Genomic DNA, 17,965 nt, shown 5'->3' on the forward strand with positions numbered 1-17,965 from the left:
AAAAGTACCTCCAGTTATGCTTAAAAGCTAATCATTTTTGAGACTGCAATTATGTCTTACGTCCCCAGATGCCCTTTTTTCAAAACAATTGAGAAATAAACAGACACGCACTGAAACAGTTGATATCTGAGATGCTGCCAACGCTCTAATCCGGCTTTTCAGTGGCTGGGACTCACAGCACCAGTCATTCTTCCACCGCGAGAGGAGGAAACAGCTCAAATGTTGATGGGTGTTTTCTAATCCAGCCCCAAACCTCTAAATAGCAACTTTGTTTTCTGTCATTTAGTCACACTGTTGTTTATCCCAGCATTGGATCCCTTCATCATGTGGGTTTATGTGGTTTGCTGCCAGAAAAAGCCACATTCCAACACATACAATTTCCTCTTCTGCTTTGCTTTGGGGCCAGATTCTACGCAATTAATGCTGCTCCCTGAATGGAAAATGTCGGAGTAGTGAAAAGCAGTTCTAAGTATTCTTTTTTCTTACCTTTTGTTTAACTTTGTCAAAGGCACCTGTTATGAAAGTTTTGTAAGGTGCTCATTTCCATATAAGGCAGTGCTGGTTTGTTCTTCTTGACTCTGAACTGGGAATGTTTGTCTCACCCAGGTGAAGTTAGCTCTCATTTTCTCATCTCCTCTGGTGCAATTATATATAGAAACTTTGATACAGATTAAAGACGTCTGCTTTATTAATGCTTTTAATTAATTACAACTATAACTCAGAGGGGAGCCAGACAAAAGCAATGGTTAATATTCAAGAGGGGAAAGAATGGTGTGGTGATGGACGTGATTAGAGTGAGTGCATTGATGTATGTATTCTCTTTGCTGAGTGAAGTTTCCTTCTCTGCTGCTGCTCTGGCTCCAGGATCGATCCCCAGTGTGCAGAGCTGCTGTACAGACACTCATTATTGGAGTCACAGATGAAGTTCCACTCAACCTTAGATTCCACCACTATATTCTCTGCACTAATGACAATCTTATTACAGAGAAATAGCAGTGTCATTATTAAGACAAAACACATAGGAGTACATTTAATGAATTTTGCTTTAGTTTGAGCTATACTTTCTAGTGGTTATCACAATGAAAATCCCTCTTTGAATGTCCTTAACGATTATTAGGTGATATCATTTTCTTTGGCAGATCACTAAATCTCAGTGTCCATAATGGCTTATTATGTCTAAACTTTAGAGCACTTCCTATTTCTGTCTTCTCTCAAATGACTTGAGTCTCTGTCATCCTTGTGAAATATTGTCATTTAAAAAATGTGTAATTTTTTTCTACAATCCTTCATCCCGTCGTGTGTTGTCAAATTGGATGAGACCTATTCTAGGCAGGGAGAATTCTCCTAAAACAAATTGCCAATAGGTGCCAGCTCTCTCTATTAAGTGGTTTGTGCTTGGTGAATCTATGCTCAGGTTAGGGCTGGGCAATTAATCGAAAGATGGAGAGATTGTGATTCAGTTGTGTCTAATTGTCAATGAGATGGTTGAGTTTTTTAATCGAGCGGTCTACAGTCAATCCTCTGTCAGTAAAAAATATCCTATTTTAAATCATGATTCATTTTTTCCCCATATCGCCCAGCTCTAGCTCTAGCATTCTCCAGAGTTGCCATATTTACATGTTAATCCAATTTGCTATTTGCTGTTGTCCTCATGTCAGCTTTTTTATTAGAAAAGATAAACTGGAGAGTAAACTGTGTTAGTTCTTTAATCCCCGGAGAGCTATTAGGATGTTGTACAAACCAGCCAAAACAAAATCAAAAACTGCTTATTTTAATGTGAACATCTGGGTTGTCAAAAATATTGAAAATCAGATACTAATCAATAAAACTAGTAGCAGAATAGAGCCGGTATTGATACTAAAAAAAAAAGTCACATTCACAGCACAGAAATGAACCTTTCCTGAATAGATTTAGATTGATCTTGAGCTGTATCAGAACAAGCATAAAACACATAGACTAGTATAAGCCATGGACCACTATGAACCTACCTGGATGACTGAGGGATTACACAGATATAAGGCCACATGGTAATATAAAAGAAAGTACTAAACGAAGAGTTTTTAATTATCATTGCAGTATCGGAATCAGTATTGCGTATCGAGTCTATTCCTTAGTATCAAAATTGAGTTTGAAATTCAGTATTGTGACAACACGAGTGAACATACGGTTGCCCTATAGTTTGTCATTGTGACCTGCAGCTTGAATCCTTAATAAGAAATCCCAGATAAAGGGTGAAGGTCTGATTTGTTGCTTTAACAATGGTACTTGACGAGTAAATGGTTTTCCGCAAATCAAACCTAATCAAAAGTCACTGTGGGTGAGGTAAACGGGTGACATTTTTCATCCATAACTGATCCTGCTGCTCAGAGCATATTTGTGCTGTATTTCATAGTCTGACATTTTGACATTCTATAATTAAATGCTTATATACAGGGGTCTGCATCCTGAATATGTATGTATATATCATTTTATAATATATTACGAGCTGCTGAGCCAATTTGAGTAGTGCTAAAGAATCTTTTTAGCAAGCAAGTATTCACAAAAGTTTGCTCTATCTTTAGTGTAAAACAAATATAATCCAAATATAGTTCCAGTTTTTCTTTGTAGCTCTTCACTTTTGATTTGTGAGTGAAGTCCTTTGTTGTAAGACTTTAGATGGTGATGAATTGTAGTTTTTGGTACGTTTGAGTTTCTATGTTGAAATAGACAAGTCATGTATCAAAAAAAGGGAATTTAGTGAACACGTTTCTGAAAGAGAACTGTGTGTTCTGTTCTGAGAAAGAGCCTGAGAACTCTGTGATGAGCAATGTTCAAAATTAAAAATGTTCATTTTACCCCCTAAACCCCTGGTCAGATACAGGTTCTAAAACAGCTAAAAAAAAAAAAAAAAAAGGTGTAAGCATTTTAGTTTCCAGCTCAACATAGGAGCTACAGTATCCTTTTTTCCGATTGTCCAAATTTTAAAGGCTTCTAATCTAAATAAACAAAGTAAACATGTTTTATTTTCGCTGTGAAGTTGCATGGCATGAAAGTGAAATCAACTCAGAGGGGGTGGGGGCAATGAGAGCGCGCCCTGGTGGTGTGTGCTTGCGGCGCCTCACTAATCACGTGGGATGTCCTGACACCTGCCAGCTGCCGGGGGTCTGATGTAGTGTGTTCAGGTGGAGGCAGAGGCTGCATCTGTCCAGCCAATCAGGTGCGCTCTGGGCCCAGACTCCTCTGTCACTCCCATCTATAACCAGGACGAGTCTGCGGGACACAAGCCTACACTGTGGACTGACCTGCTCACCTTAGTCATCAACAACCAAGCCCCAAAGAAAGTGTTTTTGTAGTCTAAGTCTCCAGCTAATGTTGTAGAAATATGTACCTAGCTGGATAGTCGATCAGTTGTTCCTTGTTTTTATTGCTCAGTGAATACAAACGTTTATATTTTCTGAAATGAATCAAAAGGTATAATAGCAACTGATTATATATATACTGAAATGCGTCAGTTAAGCTGTTCATATTTCACTTTTCTCTCAAATTTGAAGACAGTTTTGAAATGCGCTTTGTGCTCCTTGAGTAGTAATCACAAGTCTAATCATAATTGCGATGTTTGTCAAAAATTGCCACTATGTTTTTCAAAATAATCACATCAATTAGGTGGTAAGTCATTTTTCTAACAAACACAGTTGATTATTGCTTAATACTTTGGCTAATACAAGAAGTTGTTTGCAGAAATTCAGTTGTTAATGTTTTTTTTTTATTTTTTTTTTAGTTTTAGTATTTTTTTTTTTTATACAAAGACACTGGAAGGATTGTTCAGTTTTTGTTCTAGTTATTTCATGTTGACTCGTCGTCGCTGTCTGTTTCCTAAGCAACAGGCAGCAGTAGACTCCCAAAAGACCTGTGTCTGTGCCAAAACAGGGTCACAAAGTGTTTTAAAAGAACATCGTCACATTTACTTACTTTTACTGTGTTATGGGGTCAAATGTGGGTGCTGAATGCTGTGCAAACATAACCCTGACTATATGGACTATGTATCTATATGGAATAAGTAAGTTTGTCATCGCTAAGAAACAATATTTACATTTAAAAGTGATGTAAATGTAACTGAATAATGCAGAAAAAAATGGGTATAGTAGTCTTTAGGGGTCTCTGAGTTCATAGCTGATAAAAATTCAATAAAAAATAACTGAATGATCTGGGTAACGATGGATTTTTTTTCCCCCCTTTTTTGCTACTAAACAGCATTCATTGTATACATCTGTTACGCGTTTTCCTTTGATTCACAAATAACTGGATAATGAAGTGTTTATTTAAACTTAGCTGTTCCAGAGTTCAGCCGGGCGCCGCAGAGATAAGGTCATTGTGGTGAACTTCAGCGCAGCTTTAAGCCCTGTGCCACAAGTCGAGCGCACACATCGATTCTTCCCCGTTTTACTTGAGCTCAGACAGTAATAACTCCCCACATGGGTCCCTGTCCTCGCGCATGTGGAGAGGAGGGATTTTCCTGAACACTGCACCGCGTGTTCTCAAATTGTGATTCATTGTAAATATATGAGTCTCCACATGGACATGGATATCACCCTCTGCTCCTCCTCGGCTGGCACTTGAAAGGAAGAACCACTGATGATGGTACAGGACCTTTAGGATATATAATCAACATTCCTTGGTAAAATCTAAATCTTATACTTATACAAAATAATAACAATTTTCTTTCTTTTGTTCTTTTCCTCCTTTTGTCTAACTGCATGTCAAAAAAGTGCCTAATCTTACGGTAGCATCATAACCATTAAGATAACACCGTGAATGTTGTTTTGAAGATTACAAAAGTTGAATATATTAAGAGCTGTTTAAAAATAAAAATGAAACAAACTATTGTAATCCAGGGGTATAACGTGATATTTCTGTACTTTTGTGGTTAATGTTGCAATTCTTTCTCATTTGCTTGCTACTCATACCTCAACTGATACATTTAAAGATGCATTTTAGCTCATTTCTGTTGGATCTCCAGATTGTCGTTAAGAGGCAAAACCAAAAAAGAGTGTGTGTTTTGTTGTTGTTGTTGTTAATATCACCCACCAAATGCAAATGACAAAATAATAGTATATTTTGTCAGTGTGTTACAGCAGTTTGAAATTTCTCTGCCTCCCTTGGTGCCTTATCTTTCCGAAGCTATAGAGACATATTGAAATCGGCATCCGAAGTCTGAGTTGTCCAGCATCCTGCCCACTGTGGTCTATATCTTTCACAAGAGTAATTGTGTGGACCAGGCTAGTTCACTGCGCTGTAATTTGAAACTCTATTGAAGTTGTAAATACAGCATCCTCTTCTTTGCTGCCACTGAGGGGATATCTGTTTTCCCCACATTTGGCCCCCTGCTGCCATTATTCACCGGCCTTATTGTCAGATGCACACAAACTGCCCCAAAAACTAGAAACAGAGAACACGATGGCCACAGAAAATACGACATTGCGTTTGATCCACAAGCCGTGCTCATTCGCCGCGGCACGACTCGGAACAGTGGAGGTCGATACAACATCAGCAGCTGCTCGCCGAGAACGGTCCGCAACACATCTTGTTTACGACGTCGTCAACGTAAATGGATTTGTTTGGATCTGCACCTAATTTGAAATGCGGTAATGAAGCAGTCTGTTACAATGCAGCTGCCAGCCCTCAAACGCCACCTCGACACAGAACAAAGGTCTACGTTTGGGTTTTGATTGTGTTCTGCTCACTGTATTATTGAGGGACAAATTACATTACAGTTCTCAAAGCCATGCACTTTTATTAGAGCTAAAATGACAGAGCTGGTGGGTTGGAGGGGCTCTGGGGTCTTTCAGTTGTCATTATTTTAAATGAGAATTGGCTCCTTCTGTTTTTAGTGCTGGTTCTGCTCAACTATAGTGCATTGATTGTTTGTCTTGTGGCCTTGCAAATCTGTGCTGGTAAATATGACAAACACATCATAAAAAAAACGTTCATGACCTTGAGGTGAATACGTTTTTGTCTGTGAACCAAAAAAATACTGCAATTATAGACATTGTATTTTTCAGTGCCCATTGATGGTCTATTCAAATTCTTGGCTTGGCACTCTTCAATATAGAGAGTGGTTTGAGTATTTGGTCCTGCACACTTTTAAAAAAATGTGGATTTTATTTTATTTTCATGGTTTGAAATTCCACAGAAGTAACTTTTGAACTTTAGAGTCAAAAATTGTAGCAATTTTAAAAAATGTATTATAGCAAATAGTTTGGGGATTGAAGATTGAGGTCGTGGGTCAGTGTATCACAGAATCAACAAGGCTGACTTTGGACAACCCTGCATTAATATTGTACAGTATTTTGACTTTTGTTAAAGACTTTTTTAAACAAGCAAAGTGTTTAAAATAAGTCAGAGCTTAGTTTGCACTTACTCTCTCAGTGAATTTAATCTAACTACATGAATACAAATCCATGTGAATCCTTGTCAAAATACAGTATTCCTTTTTCTTAAGACCTTAACCTTACTTGAAGAACAAAAGCTTGTCCAGATCAGTAATGTTTTAATATTTACTTTCTAGTAAAATCCACTTTGCAAGGTTTTAGCTAATGCAATAGTCCCGTGTTGAGCTCTGTCCTAATATGTGTGTGTTCTCCACAGGTTAACAGGATTCACTATTCCTGCGCCTGTGACCAGCTCCGGCTCTATATTTTCACTCAGACTCACCAGTGACTTTGCAGTGAGCGCTCATGGGTTTAAAGCTACTTTTGAAGGTGAGTGCGTCATCCTTTTTTGACTAATATGTAAAAGTGACTGTGTAAAAAAGCAATGCTGACTCGAAATAAATGTTATGGAGTCTGTCATTTTCATGCTATTTGATCATATTCAATGAACTTACACATTTTCAATATAGTTGGATCAAGAATAAGTAGAAAAAGATCATCATCTGATGTTTTTGTGTGTTGTTCAGTTCATCTTTTTTTCTTGACAATTGGGTTTGTGGATTTCATAAGCAGGCACAGCCCATTTAAAGGTAAAGCATAACCAAATTTGTCCAGGTGTATTTGATTTCCTTTAGGACTCCACTGTAAAGTCATCATTGCCGTCATTCATCATAAAGTCAAACATTTGGTACCTTAAGTAAGCAAATCTCATCTCATATTTTCCAAATCCATCTCCGCTCCCTGGAAGAAGTGGACCTTTCGGGCGGCTCCAGAGGTGCCTGTGAAATTGCATGGCAGATGGTGATGGGAATTGGTGGAGTTAATGGATGTAGTGAGTTATGTGTGTTGAAGCAGAGCAGAGTGCAGCAGGGAGCTGTCTAAATATGAACTGTCCTTCTGTGACCAGCTCTAGCCTTTGCACTTTCTTTTACCTAACATTTCATTTAACATATGTACCTACATTTTTGCTTATGGTTACAGGACTGTTTGTATAATCAATAGGTTCAGAATTCACCTTACTCTGAAATTTGCCGTGGGCAATGCCATTGTCGTTCTGGTTGCATTACTTTGCATGGGGCTGCCGATCTTCAGCTCTACAGGGAGTCGTTTTAAAGCCTTCCAGAGAATTGGGGCAGTGTTGACTTGTTGTTGCACAGGAATATTGAGCATTTTACACAAATCAACCTACTTTATATCAGATTTTAGCGGCAAAACTTTTCCATAATTCACTATTTAAATGAATGGGATTCCTGCTTAACTGCAAGTGCCACCACAGAGAAAGTGTAGCTTAGTCTAATTTATGGCAAAAGTGGGTGGGGCAGATTCAAGTTAATAGTAGAATTTGTTTTGGCCCAGTTTATGATTAACATCTCTGTTATTACTGGGCCTATGCACATGGAATTAAAACTGGCACAAAGTTCAACCTCTTCTCTGTCAGTACAAATAAACAAAACTGACCATACTTTCTCATTATAACTTCAGAAAATTGTGCCATTATTCAACTCAATTAATATGCTAAGTTTGTGAAAGCAATCCAGAATCATTCTATGTTTCAGCATGTGGATTTTATTTTAGGATATTTCTTTCACTAAATCTCCCATAGAGTTATTTAGACCGCTGTCCTCCATTTGAAATTATTACCTCTTCAAATTCTAAAAGGTGAACGCAACCTTTAGAAGCATGAATTGGGTGCAAATATTTGGAGAGACCTTAAACAAATTGCCACGACCCATGACGCTGAGGCTTAGACCACTAGAATATCATTCAACAAAGGAGTGATGCCAATTTATTTCAGTGTGCCATATTGTCAGCTCTCTTGCCTCTCTTAGAAGGAGGTTGCAAGTTCAATTCTAAGGCCATTACTCTTGAATTGAAGCCTGCATTTAATTCACATTTTGCTGTGGGTTTATAAATGGTATTTTATCCTGCCTCCTCTCCCTCCAAAGGTATGCATGTGCTGGCCCCTAGTGAAAGCATGCACAGTTTATGGTTATCTGTGTCAGCCCAGCAGCTAATCAATCATTGTCCTCGTGTACCTGCCTAAAGCCAGAATTGATGAGAGAGGCTTCAATCACGTACTTCTCCTACTGGCCTTCTTTTATCGCCCTCTTCCTGTTCTGACCTGGGCTTGTTATGTGGAGAATAGTAAACAATTATTTTCATTTTGGCTTCGAACCAGTAACTTGGCTCTGACCTGTCCGCTCTTGCTGCAGTTTCCCCCTCTGCCCCTCCCACCTCTCTCTCAGACCAGAGCTGCTCTCCATCTGTGCACACGGCCCCTCTTTGGCCCTCCATGTCCCTTGGCACTTAAGGGTTAAATTAAATGATGCTCATTTGTCTCCATTTGTTCATAATTCAACATAAAGGTTTTCATTATAGAAAATGTGATAATTAAAGGGCAGAGAATATTCCCCAGACAGTTTCCATGAGTAATAACTGCAAAATTGTGTGATAGTTATTTACGAGTTTGATAAAGATTATTGTCATCACATGGCCTGAATGGTTACACTAAGTTATATATGTACATATTGTAAAGTTGCCCAGTAGAATTTTATTTCTATTGGACAGTGGCCACTCTCTTAAGTTTACTTTTTCATTTCCAGCTCATCTATTCTGATTTTGTGGCTGAAAAAGCTTTTGTTTTGTTATTCAAAACTTCACAACTATACATTACATCAAATAATGTCAAACTCATTTACTTTGCTGTTTACTTTTTGGCAATTCCCAAACAAACCCACAGGCGGCATTACACAAAAAAAAAAAGATGCAATTCAATTTGACCAATTATCAGGGGTGGTATTTTTTCCAGTTTTCATTGTTTATATTATGCTAAACTATAGAAGCTCTTGGTGCTAACCCCAGACATAAACTTTGCCCAAAGGAGCCAACTCCAATCAGGGTATTGTCTCCAACCCAAATAAACAAATATTCAGTCAATGCTCTCATTCATAATTCAGACTGCTGTCTAAGTGCTATGTACATCGGCTTCTCCTCTGTTATGCTGATACGGTTAGCTCCATTGTGCACATGAATATGGAAATAGTCTCATTCTTATGGTGCGATGTGAGATGCTGTAGATTCCCTGAGATGATTGAATCATGACTGCAATTAAGTGGATTTAGATTTGCATTTTATGAAGGACACAGTAAAGGACAGGGACTCGCTGAATCTCATTTTGTGGAGCAGCTGTCAATCTCACATCAGGTCAGGCTCCTGTGGCTCTGAGCTGTGACTTCTGCTCAGCGCTGGCTCCGCTGTGAGAGCTGTTGTTTAAACCCATTAGGCTGCATTAGTGCAGGTGATGGAATGTGTTTTGAGGAAAGGACAGTTTCAAATTATGCTTGCTATATTTTGAGGTACATAAGCAGAGGTGGGTAGTACTCAGTAACATTTCCTCAGTTACTTGAGTAATAGTACTTGAATACCTTAATAAGAAAAGAAGAAAATAATAATATGAAAATTTACTTGTCGGAATCATTTTCTGACACCATACTTTTACATGTAATTTGAGTAATTTTGTTAAAAGTAACAATACTGTTTAAAAATGTGGTTACCTTTGTTAGTTTAGTTTTATGTTGACAATATTCCACCCATCCATCCATCTTTTTCTCTTTATCTTATCTAGAGTCGGGTCACGGTGGCAGCATTCTAAGCAGGGACTCCCACATTTACCTCACCCCACTTCCTCCGGCTCCTCTGGGGGGACCCCTAGGCATTTCCCAGCCAGCCGAGAGACAGCATTAAATGACTCAACCTTCAGATATGATTTTTGGGCAATTTTCGGTCTATTCCTTACTGGTTATGCAAAACTGACTCTTTAGCTTGCCAAGTTATATTGTTGCCTCATCATTTACATATACTGTATAGGGTTTGTGTGTTCAACATGTCTGAATGAAACAAAACACAACTCCAGATATGTTTGTGATGAGGAAACAGCATAATATGGGCCCTTTAAATACCAGAATCTTTTCGTTATTTAACGTTTTATCTGTCTGATTAGATTAACTCAAAGATCAGATTTTAAATTCATTTTGGATCCAAACTGTTTCTCAGTACTGAATAGTTTCTCAATATACTTTTTCTTATAATTACTTGGGTCACTACTTTTTAAATTTCTACTAGAGTAATAATATTTTGTGGTTTTTTTTTGTTTTTGTTTTTTTTACTATTGTACCCTCCACTGCACAGAAGGCAACGGCAATCATCTCCCTCCCTATATTCCCTTTCATTACGTTATGCTGTAGCAGTGGTAAAACAGCGCTCCTGGATTCCTGGACTGTAGTTGCGGCTTTTTCCCCACGGTTTGTCAGACTCGGATGCAGCCTCGGCCTGAGACAGGAGGCAGACAGGAGGTCTACAGACTGCAACTCCTGTGGGGACTGAGTGCTCCCACCGTGCACTCCGTCAGACTCTCTCCTCTTCAAAGAGCTGCAGTCATCAGATACTCTCAGATACACACAGGGCAAATGAACAGACTTAACTGCAGGGAAAAGACACAGCCATCACTTCATTCAGTAGTTTACTAACCCCCTCAGAATGCATGTGATTACAGGTGCTGATATGCGAGCTGCTAAGGTTCAAACGGGCATGTACGTTTATTTATGTTTAAAATCTTGAATGTGGTCTAACTACATTTTTTCTTATGTAATACACCCACTTTTTGTGTAATATATTTTGCCTTTTCTTCACACAGTTGCACATCTCATACAAGTTAGCAGGAGGAGGAAACAAACAAAAATGACGCTGCATGAAATTCAATATGTCATTTTTTTGTATGAAGCGGTACAAAATAATTGGTTTTCATTCTGTTTTTATTTAAATTTCTGAGCGTGCCAACATTGGGGATAGTAGTTTTGAGTTGTTGTTGTTGTATTCTTGCTTTACTTTAGAAGTTTTTACAACAATTTTAGTTTTGCCAGCAGCAGAAGGTGCTTTTGTACCAGCTGGTTTTCATGAGTTTGTCTCACTGTTATTGGTTGTCCTTCAGAAAGTAAAACTGGCTGGCTTTGAGCTACTACTGTACCTAAAACTTTTGGATTCCTCAGGCAGTTCTGGAGAGCCTCATAAAAGTGGATCATCCTTTTTAATGCGGGCTACAGTCTGTTTGCGGTGCTCTCACTAACTTTGTAAACATTATTGTAATCTGAATAAAATGTACTATTGGCATTTCAGTCCTACAGCTAAATATTGCTTACATATGCTGCAAATGTGTCTAAACCAATGACAACATGGTACTAGCTGTACAGTGACCGAGGGGCAGTGACTCAGTTTATAATTAAGACTGGGCTGAATCTATTACTGTGTAATTAGAGACCCGAGGTGAGCTACTCCAAACATTTACTGGAGAAAGACACACTTGTTTTGTCGTAAGTCTTCAAAAAACAGCTGACACAGTGCGATGACGAGCCACAACTACTGTAGGGTGGAACAGGTCTATTTGCAAAATGAACGGTTCACCGCAAATTATGCAATTTGTAACAAAGCACTCAAACCATTCATAATTTTTCTTATTTACCTTGTTTCCTTGTTATAGGCTAATTAAAAGTTTCTCATGTGTGATTCAAAGTTGTCAAATTGAATTTATGCCATTAAGTTTTATATTTGGCTGAATGCAATCTGGTCGGACCCCCAAACATCTGGAGCTAAAATGAGTGCGCTGTTGAGGGCGTATCGAGTTCACTGGCTCCAAGCTGATTAAATTAATTACTAAATGAGAAGTTTCTTAATGTTATCTAGTCTAGTCAGCTTCAATCGCATGGCCCATCTCACTGCTCCCTCATAAAAGAGTCTATATCCTCCTTTGTTGTGTTGCATCATTTTAGGGGTTCATTGCCAATACTAGTGCAGCTTCAGACAAACTATATAAACTCAATGAATGAACTGATCCAAAAAGGCCAAGAATTGTTATGTTTAACTCACAAATTGCTTAAATCAACGTTCTATTATTATAAAATATTTAATACCACCTGATTTTCAAACTTTGAAAAGGGGGAGTAGGCATTTAAACGATTGCCTTTGGCTCTAACATGTTCCCAGCTCTCACTTTTCCTTTTGCACTTCGCTAGTATCCACATAACATAAACTTGCAGGCACATGCACAACTTAGATGCAGACAGTGCAAAACAGTTTGATTTGGACAGAAATGACTGCTTATACATTATACTCTGAGGCGGGGGAATACAATTTACTTTACAATTTACAAGAATAAGCTCAATATCCTCAGCTTTAAGTGATTGGCCTAACGCTTTATTGAAATTCCCAAACCAATAGACGACAGATTTGATTCCAGCATTGGTGCATGTCTACAAGACGGTAATCTATTTAACTGGACACTGTTGATTTTGTACTCGTGTCTATGGGAATGAGTCAGTGAGGGTGATTGGTCCATTGTAATTGCAATGCACCATTAAGGCTTGTGGGTTAGTAGCTGTTATCAAAACAGATAGTAAAATAAACATTTGGCCTCACTCTGCATAAGTTCACGACAATTATTTTTCTTCATGCTAATGGTTTGAAGTTGAATTTGTTTTCAGTGTCTTCTGTATATATCCAGGGGGTCTGTTGATATTTAGATTAGCTTTTGATGTGTTTAGCTACACTTTGTTGAACCCAATGCACTTAATATTTTATACAAATGCATCTAGATTTCACAGTCTCCATGAGCCCCATAGAGACACAATTGCTGCACGGTGCCAGAATCCACGCTGTGCCCTGAGTATACTTACTCATTGAAGTTTGTGCCACATAGCTCTATTAAACATGAATATTGACATGAGCAGAAAACAGCATACAAAGAACCAATGCTCTGAAATATCAACAGTAACACATTTCTCTATGTACTACGGTAGTCCATATAGTCATGGATTTATTATATTAATGTTCATTTAAATTCATTTTAAACGCAAGCTCAAGGATGGAAAGAAATGTTCACCTTATAAACAGGCCAACGCCACATCTTTCCAGGCTTATTAACTTCTATTGATTTTTCCCCACAAACTCTGTTATGCATCTTAATGTGTCAATAAAATTCACAGTATTTGGCGATTTTAAATGCTAAAGGGGGAACTGCGTATGTGCCTGTTTGTTCCAATTATATTTTCCAGGGTACTATTGTTTACGGTGCTTTACAAAGGCAATATACAGGCTCATAGGTGATGCTATTTCACACCTAACCTTTAAATATTGAGAGCAACACAACATTAGCTGTGTATTTGTAGTACTTTTGTATTTGTAGCTGTCTGCTTTTTGCTCATTTACAAGGGAGATGAGGTGTGCAAATAGCCACAAGGCACAGACACATCTGTTAAATGCAATATGAATGGTTTAAAATAGCTTCTAATTGCTGCTCTAAACAAACTGCAGTGTTGTTCTGTGTAATTAGAAACAAAATCTGCCTAGACACTGAAAGTTAGAGCTGCAAGGTATGTCCCCTTCACATGATAGAGATGGTCAGAAGGAATGCTAACAGATTTTATAATAATAATGTATGTATGTATGTATGTGAAATAATAGGTACTCTTTTTTTGCTTTCTTTTTCAGAACTCAGAAGCAGTGCATGTGGTAATCCAGGGGTTCCCCCAAAAGGCATTTTAAATGGGACCCAGTTTAATGTGGGAGATAAGATCCGGTACAGGTGTGTAAGCGGCTACGTGCTGGACGGCCACTCCCTCCTCACCTGTGTGAGGAACACAGGAGGCGTGTCCGTGTGGGACTTTCCTGTGCCGCTCTGCAGAGGTAAGACCTTTACTCTGTGTTCATTATCGTTATTTTATGAATAATATAATCAAACACACAAGCCAGCCTTCCAAAGGAAATGGGGCTTTAACTGATCATTCACTGACTGTATATGCAGAATTTATTAAAAATTGTATTAATTCAAGGAGCCTTCTCTGAAAAGCTATGTATTTGTTCATTATCATATCATTCATAACCATGCTATAGTTTTGCCAGGGTAAAAAGTACATATGCATGGAAATGTGGCTCTCTTTAAATTACATGTTTAAACCAAAGGACATGGTGCATATTTAAAATGCTGAAATGCCTTTGACTTTTTATTTTACCATGGCAAAGATATAGCATCGTTATTTTTTAGCTGTAATTGTTTCCAGTTGTGAAATTTGAAAACACATGAAAGTGATTCATGGGCATGGAGAGTACTGTGTGTACGTAGTGTTACATTTACTACATGTTTCCCTGAAGAAATGTCAAATTGACAGGTTATTGTTTCCCCCTCGCTGTTTGATTTCCCAGAATTACATTTGAAGTTAATTGCAGTGCAGTGATTGACAGTGGAATGGTGTGTGTGTCTGCTCTGCCCCACAGTTAAATATGCAAGTCTTAATTTGATATATTGATTTAATTCCAAACTCGTGAGATTGAACTGATTTGACTTGAAGACGTTGACTGAAGCCTTGCAAGTTAATGACATAAATTCCTGTAGGGCAGCTTCTATCAGTACTTGGATAAGCTACACCTATAACATGATTATAGGCAGTATTTAATACGCTTGAAACTAAGGCTATAATTCATCTGGTTTTGCTTCTAAATGACGTTAACAGCCCTTGTCTATCAGGAGGAAAGGGGGTGTCTGTCTTAATTGTGAGGAAGCAAATGCATTTGTTTAAAGTGTGTGATTATTATTATAAAATAAATTAGTTCTCCTCATAGAAACTTTGGTTGTTGAAATCTGATGTGCTTTGATGCAGTGTTGGTTTTGCACATTTAATGGCCAGACTCGTAGTATGTATTAATTTATTATTTGCTAAACTGGGAGACCATCTCTAGTTGCCACTGAGTAAAGTGCATTAAGTAAAGTAACTCGACCAACAAGAAGTCATGACCGATTTGAACACAGTTTTCTTTCTGCTAGTTGAAGTGCTTCGTCATCTAAACAGTAGTATGAGGATTAAGTGAGAAAAGGCCACTTTCTAGATATACATCCCTGAGCAATCCCAAAGCCAGCAGAACAAATTTGCACTTGCAGACTCATTCGACAGTGCAGAGCGCAGCAGAAAGGAAGCGGTTGAGCATATGCTGGAGCGGTGACATGCTCTGAGGAAACAAAACGCTGCAGATGGAGTAAGGCTCTGTCCCTTTTAAGGACAGTGTTAGTGTTCTATAGCCAGAGGCACGCTAACATGTCCTCTGTCCTGGCCCACACATGGCCCAGACACTTTGTAAATCCTTGATGCAGCCAGATGCTCCTTTGATCTTATTCCTGAGAGAAGCTGGCCTTTCTGCCTATTGTTTTACACAATACTCCTCACGACAGGCCAGTCTCTGTGTGCTCGCTCCAGCTCTGCATCAGCTCCGACACCACACTCTTTCAACACATCACCTCCTGGTGTCATTCCACTTTAATGTTGAAGCAGTCTTCTCAAGGCCTCTGTATAGAGCTCGGAATGGGACGTGAAAAAACAACCGTTACCATGGAAATCTGTCACGTTTGAAATAGCAAAACGCAAAAACGGCCATCAAGATGCTCTAGCCAAAACAATGTAAAAAAAAAAAAAAAAAACAAAAAAAAGAGCAGACAGGTTGCTGGGTCACTACTAGTAAATGCATGTATTTATAATCTCTACAGTGTCAGAATACTTTTGAATGAATGCCAAGTTTAGTATTTAGCATCTTAAAATCTCTATTGGTTTAACATTGGAGTATGTGGAAATTAAATATTGTGTGATGATACAACCTTTTAGATACAAAGTCCTACCCAGTGTGATTTTCACGGGTCTCCTGTTACCTGCTCTATTTTGAGAACTTTTGCCCATTCAACCTATGGATAAGAACTAGATGTAATGGTGTGCAGAGGTACATATCAGTACTTTAGAAAAAATAACTAGGTAAACACAGACATATAAACTAATTCTGTGCAAGTGTACTTTTTCTAATGACCAAAGATGAAAGTTTAAAAGAAAATATATTTTTAAATTCATCTGAACTACAACTATTTATAAATCGCATTTCAATAGAACGGTAAGCAGTAATTTGTACATTTTGATCCTGGTGCCTGAATCCATTAAGTAGTGGTTCAAATATAGACTTTTCAATTTAATATTGAGTCAAACGTTGCATCGTAGTAGTCCATATGCCCTCAGAAAAGATTCTGAAAGAGTTAGACAAGCGCAGTGAGGACCAGTAGAATAAGCCCAGAATTAATGGATATTGTAATTGGGAGTTGCACCCACGCCCCTACAGACCTCATTTCGATTACTTTCATCTAAATTGTCTCTGGACATTCATTAAAGTGGGCAGTGAGACAGCAAACAGGGACGCGGCTGCACGACCAAACGAATACGGGCTATTGATACAAAGCTCCATGCAGCATAAGAGCAAAATGAGGACTCACAAAAAGCTCTTTAATGCAGTTTGGTACAATGGAACAAACACAGATGCCCGAGCGCTATAGCTTTAATCATCCAATGTACCATTTGCCAGCACTGCACTTTTGCTTTAGGTCTTCTGCCTCTGCTTTCAGTCCTCCCTTATGTTAGTGTTAGGGTATTATTATTATTATTATTATTATTATTATTATTATTATTACTATTACTACTACTCCTATTATATATTTTAGGAACAACAACAAGTTTAGAGCATATCTTTTATTCTACTCAGTGATGACGACGTTCAGACGCTGTGCCAAATGTAATTGAAAATTTGCTGTCTGTTGCAAAATCATTTCCTGCTCTTTATAGGTACATTGGGTTTCTGTTCCATTTTGAAGTACTGCCCAAGATTTTATCAAAAGTAGAGTAGATTAAATTTGTTGGGTTGTGGCTCATCTCAAACAGCATTTATCCCTAAAACCTAAATCCCTCGTATGTGGACTGCATTTAACCCCTGCTTATACCATAGGGCAACCTGTGAGGATCGAAGGCTATCACATTCCACAAGGATCCATCTCAAAATTGTGAGTTACGATGCATGTTTTAGGTTGATGAGTGAGACCGTAGTACCCAGAGGTAATGGATAACACCGAAAGGATTCAGTTCTAGCCTCTTCTTGCAAGTGCAGACAGTACCTTCTTTACCAATCCCATTACATAGTTAAAACTCTTTGTAGTCTCTCCCACCCGATACATTTTCTTATTACAGTTTATACCCTAATTCATCTGGACTAAAACTTTTCTAAAATGACCATCAGATTTATCCCTTATTTAATGGAATACGCTCTCTGCACCAATTACAGACTTCTCTCTATTCTCTCATCCTGTTCAATGTTTAAAACGACATCACACTGCTGCAAATGAAGGGCCCGCTGTACATGGCTCCATGGCCCGCATTAACACAGGGATGATTACAAAGGGAAAACCTGGGGTACTGCTGAAGATTATACATGCGTTTCGACTCCTCTCTCCTTTGGGGGGAACTATTTTAAGTAGAAAGACAAGTGTTTTATATCTGATCAAAGTCAAGGGGGGTGAGGCTAATCCCTCCTCAAGTTGCATTAGAGAGCTGATGCTGTTGATGTAAATGAGCCAGGTAAAGTAGGCCTAATCCACACCAGTACCACTTTTTTTTTTCTACAATATGAGTGCCTTTTGATACTTAGGTAGTTGC

The 17,965-nt window shown here is 38.4% G+C and overlaps 1 protein-coding gene across 1 annotated transcript in view; it reads left to right on the forward strand.

Annotated features, from left to right (window-relative positions):
* The window catches only part of LOC117383696 (CUB and sushi domain-containing protein 3-like), a 185,091-nt gene that overhangs the window by 34,873 nt on the left and 132,253 nt on the right, over nt 1-17,965 (forward strand). Inside the window, 2 exon segments of the mRNA XM_055228152.1 lie at nt 6,625-6,737; nt 13,947-14,141. Of these exon segments, the coding sequence (XP_055084127.1) occupies nt 6,625-6,737; nt 13,947-14,141 (308 nt within the window).

This window comes from Periophthalmus magnuspinnatus, chromosome 16 (genome assembly GCF_009829125.3).
Source record: "Periophthalmus magnuspinnatus isolate fPerMag1 chromosome 16, fPerMag1.2.pri, whole genome shotgun sequence".
In the NCBI taxonomy this organism is placed as follows: Eukaryota; Metazoa; Chordata; class Actinopteri; order Gobiiformes; family Gobiidae; genus Periophthalmus; species Periophthalmus magnuspinnatus.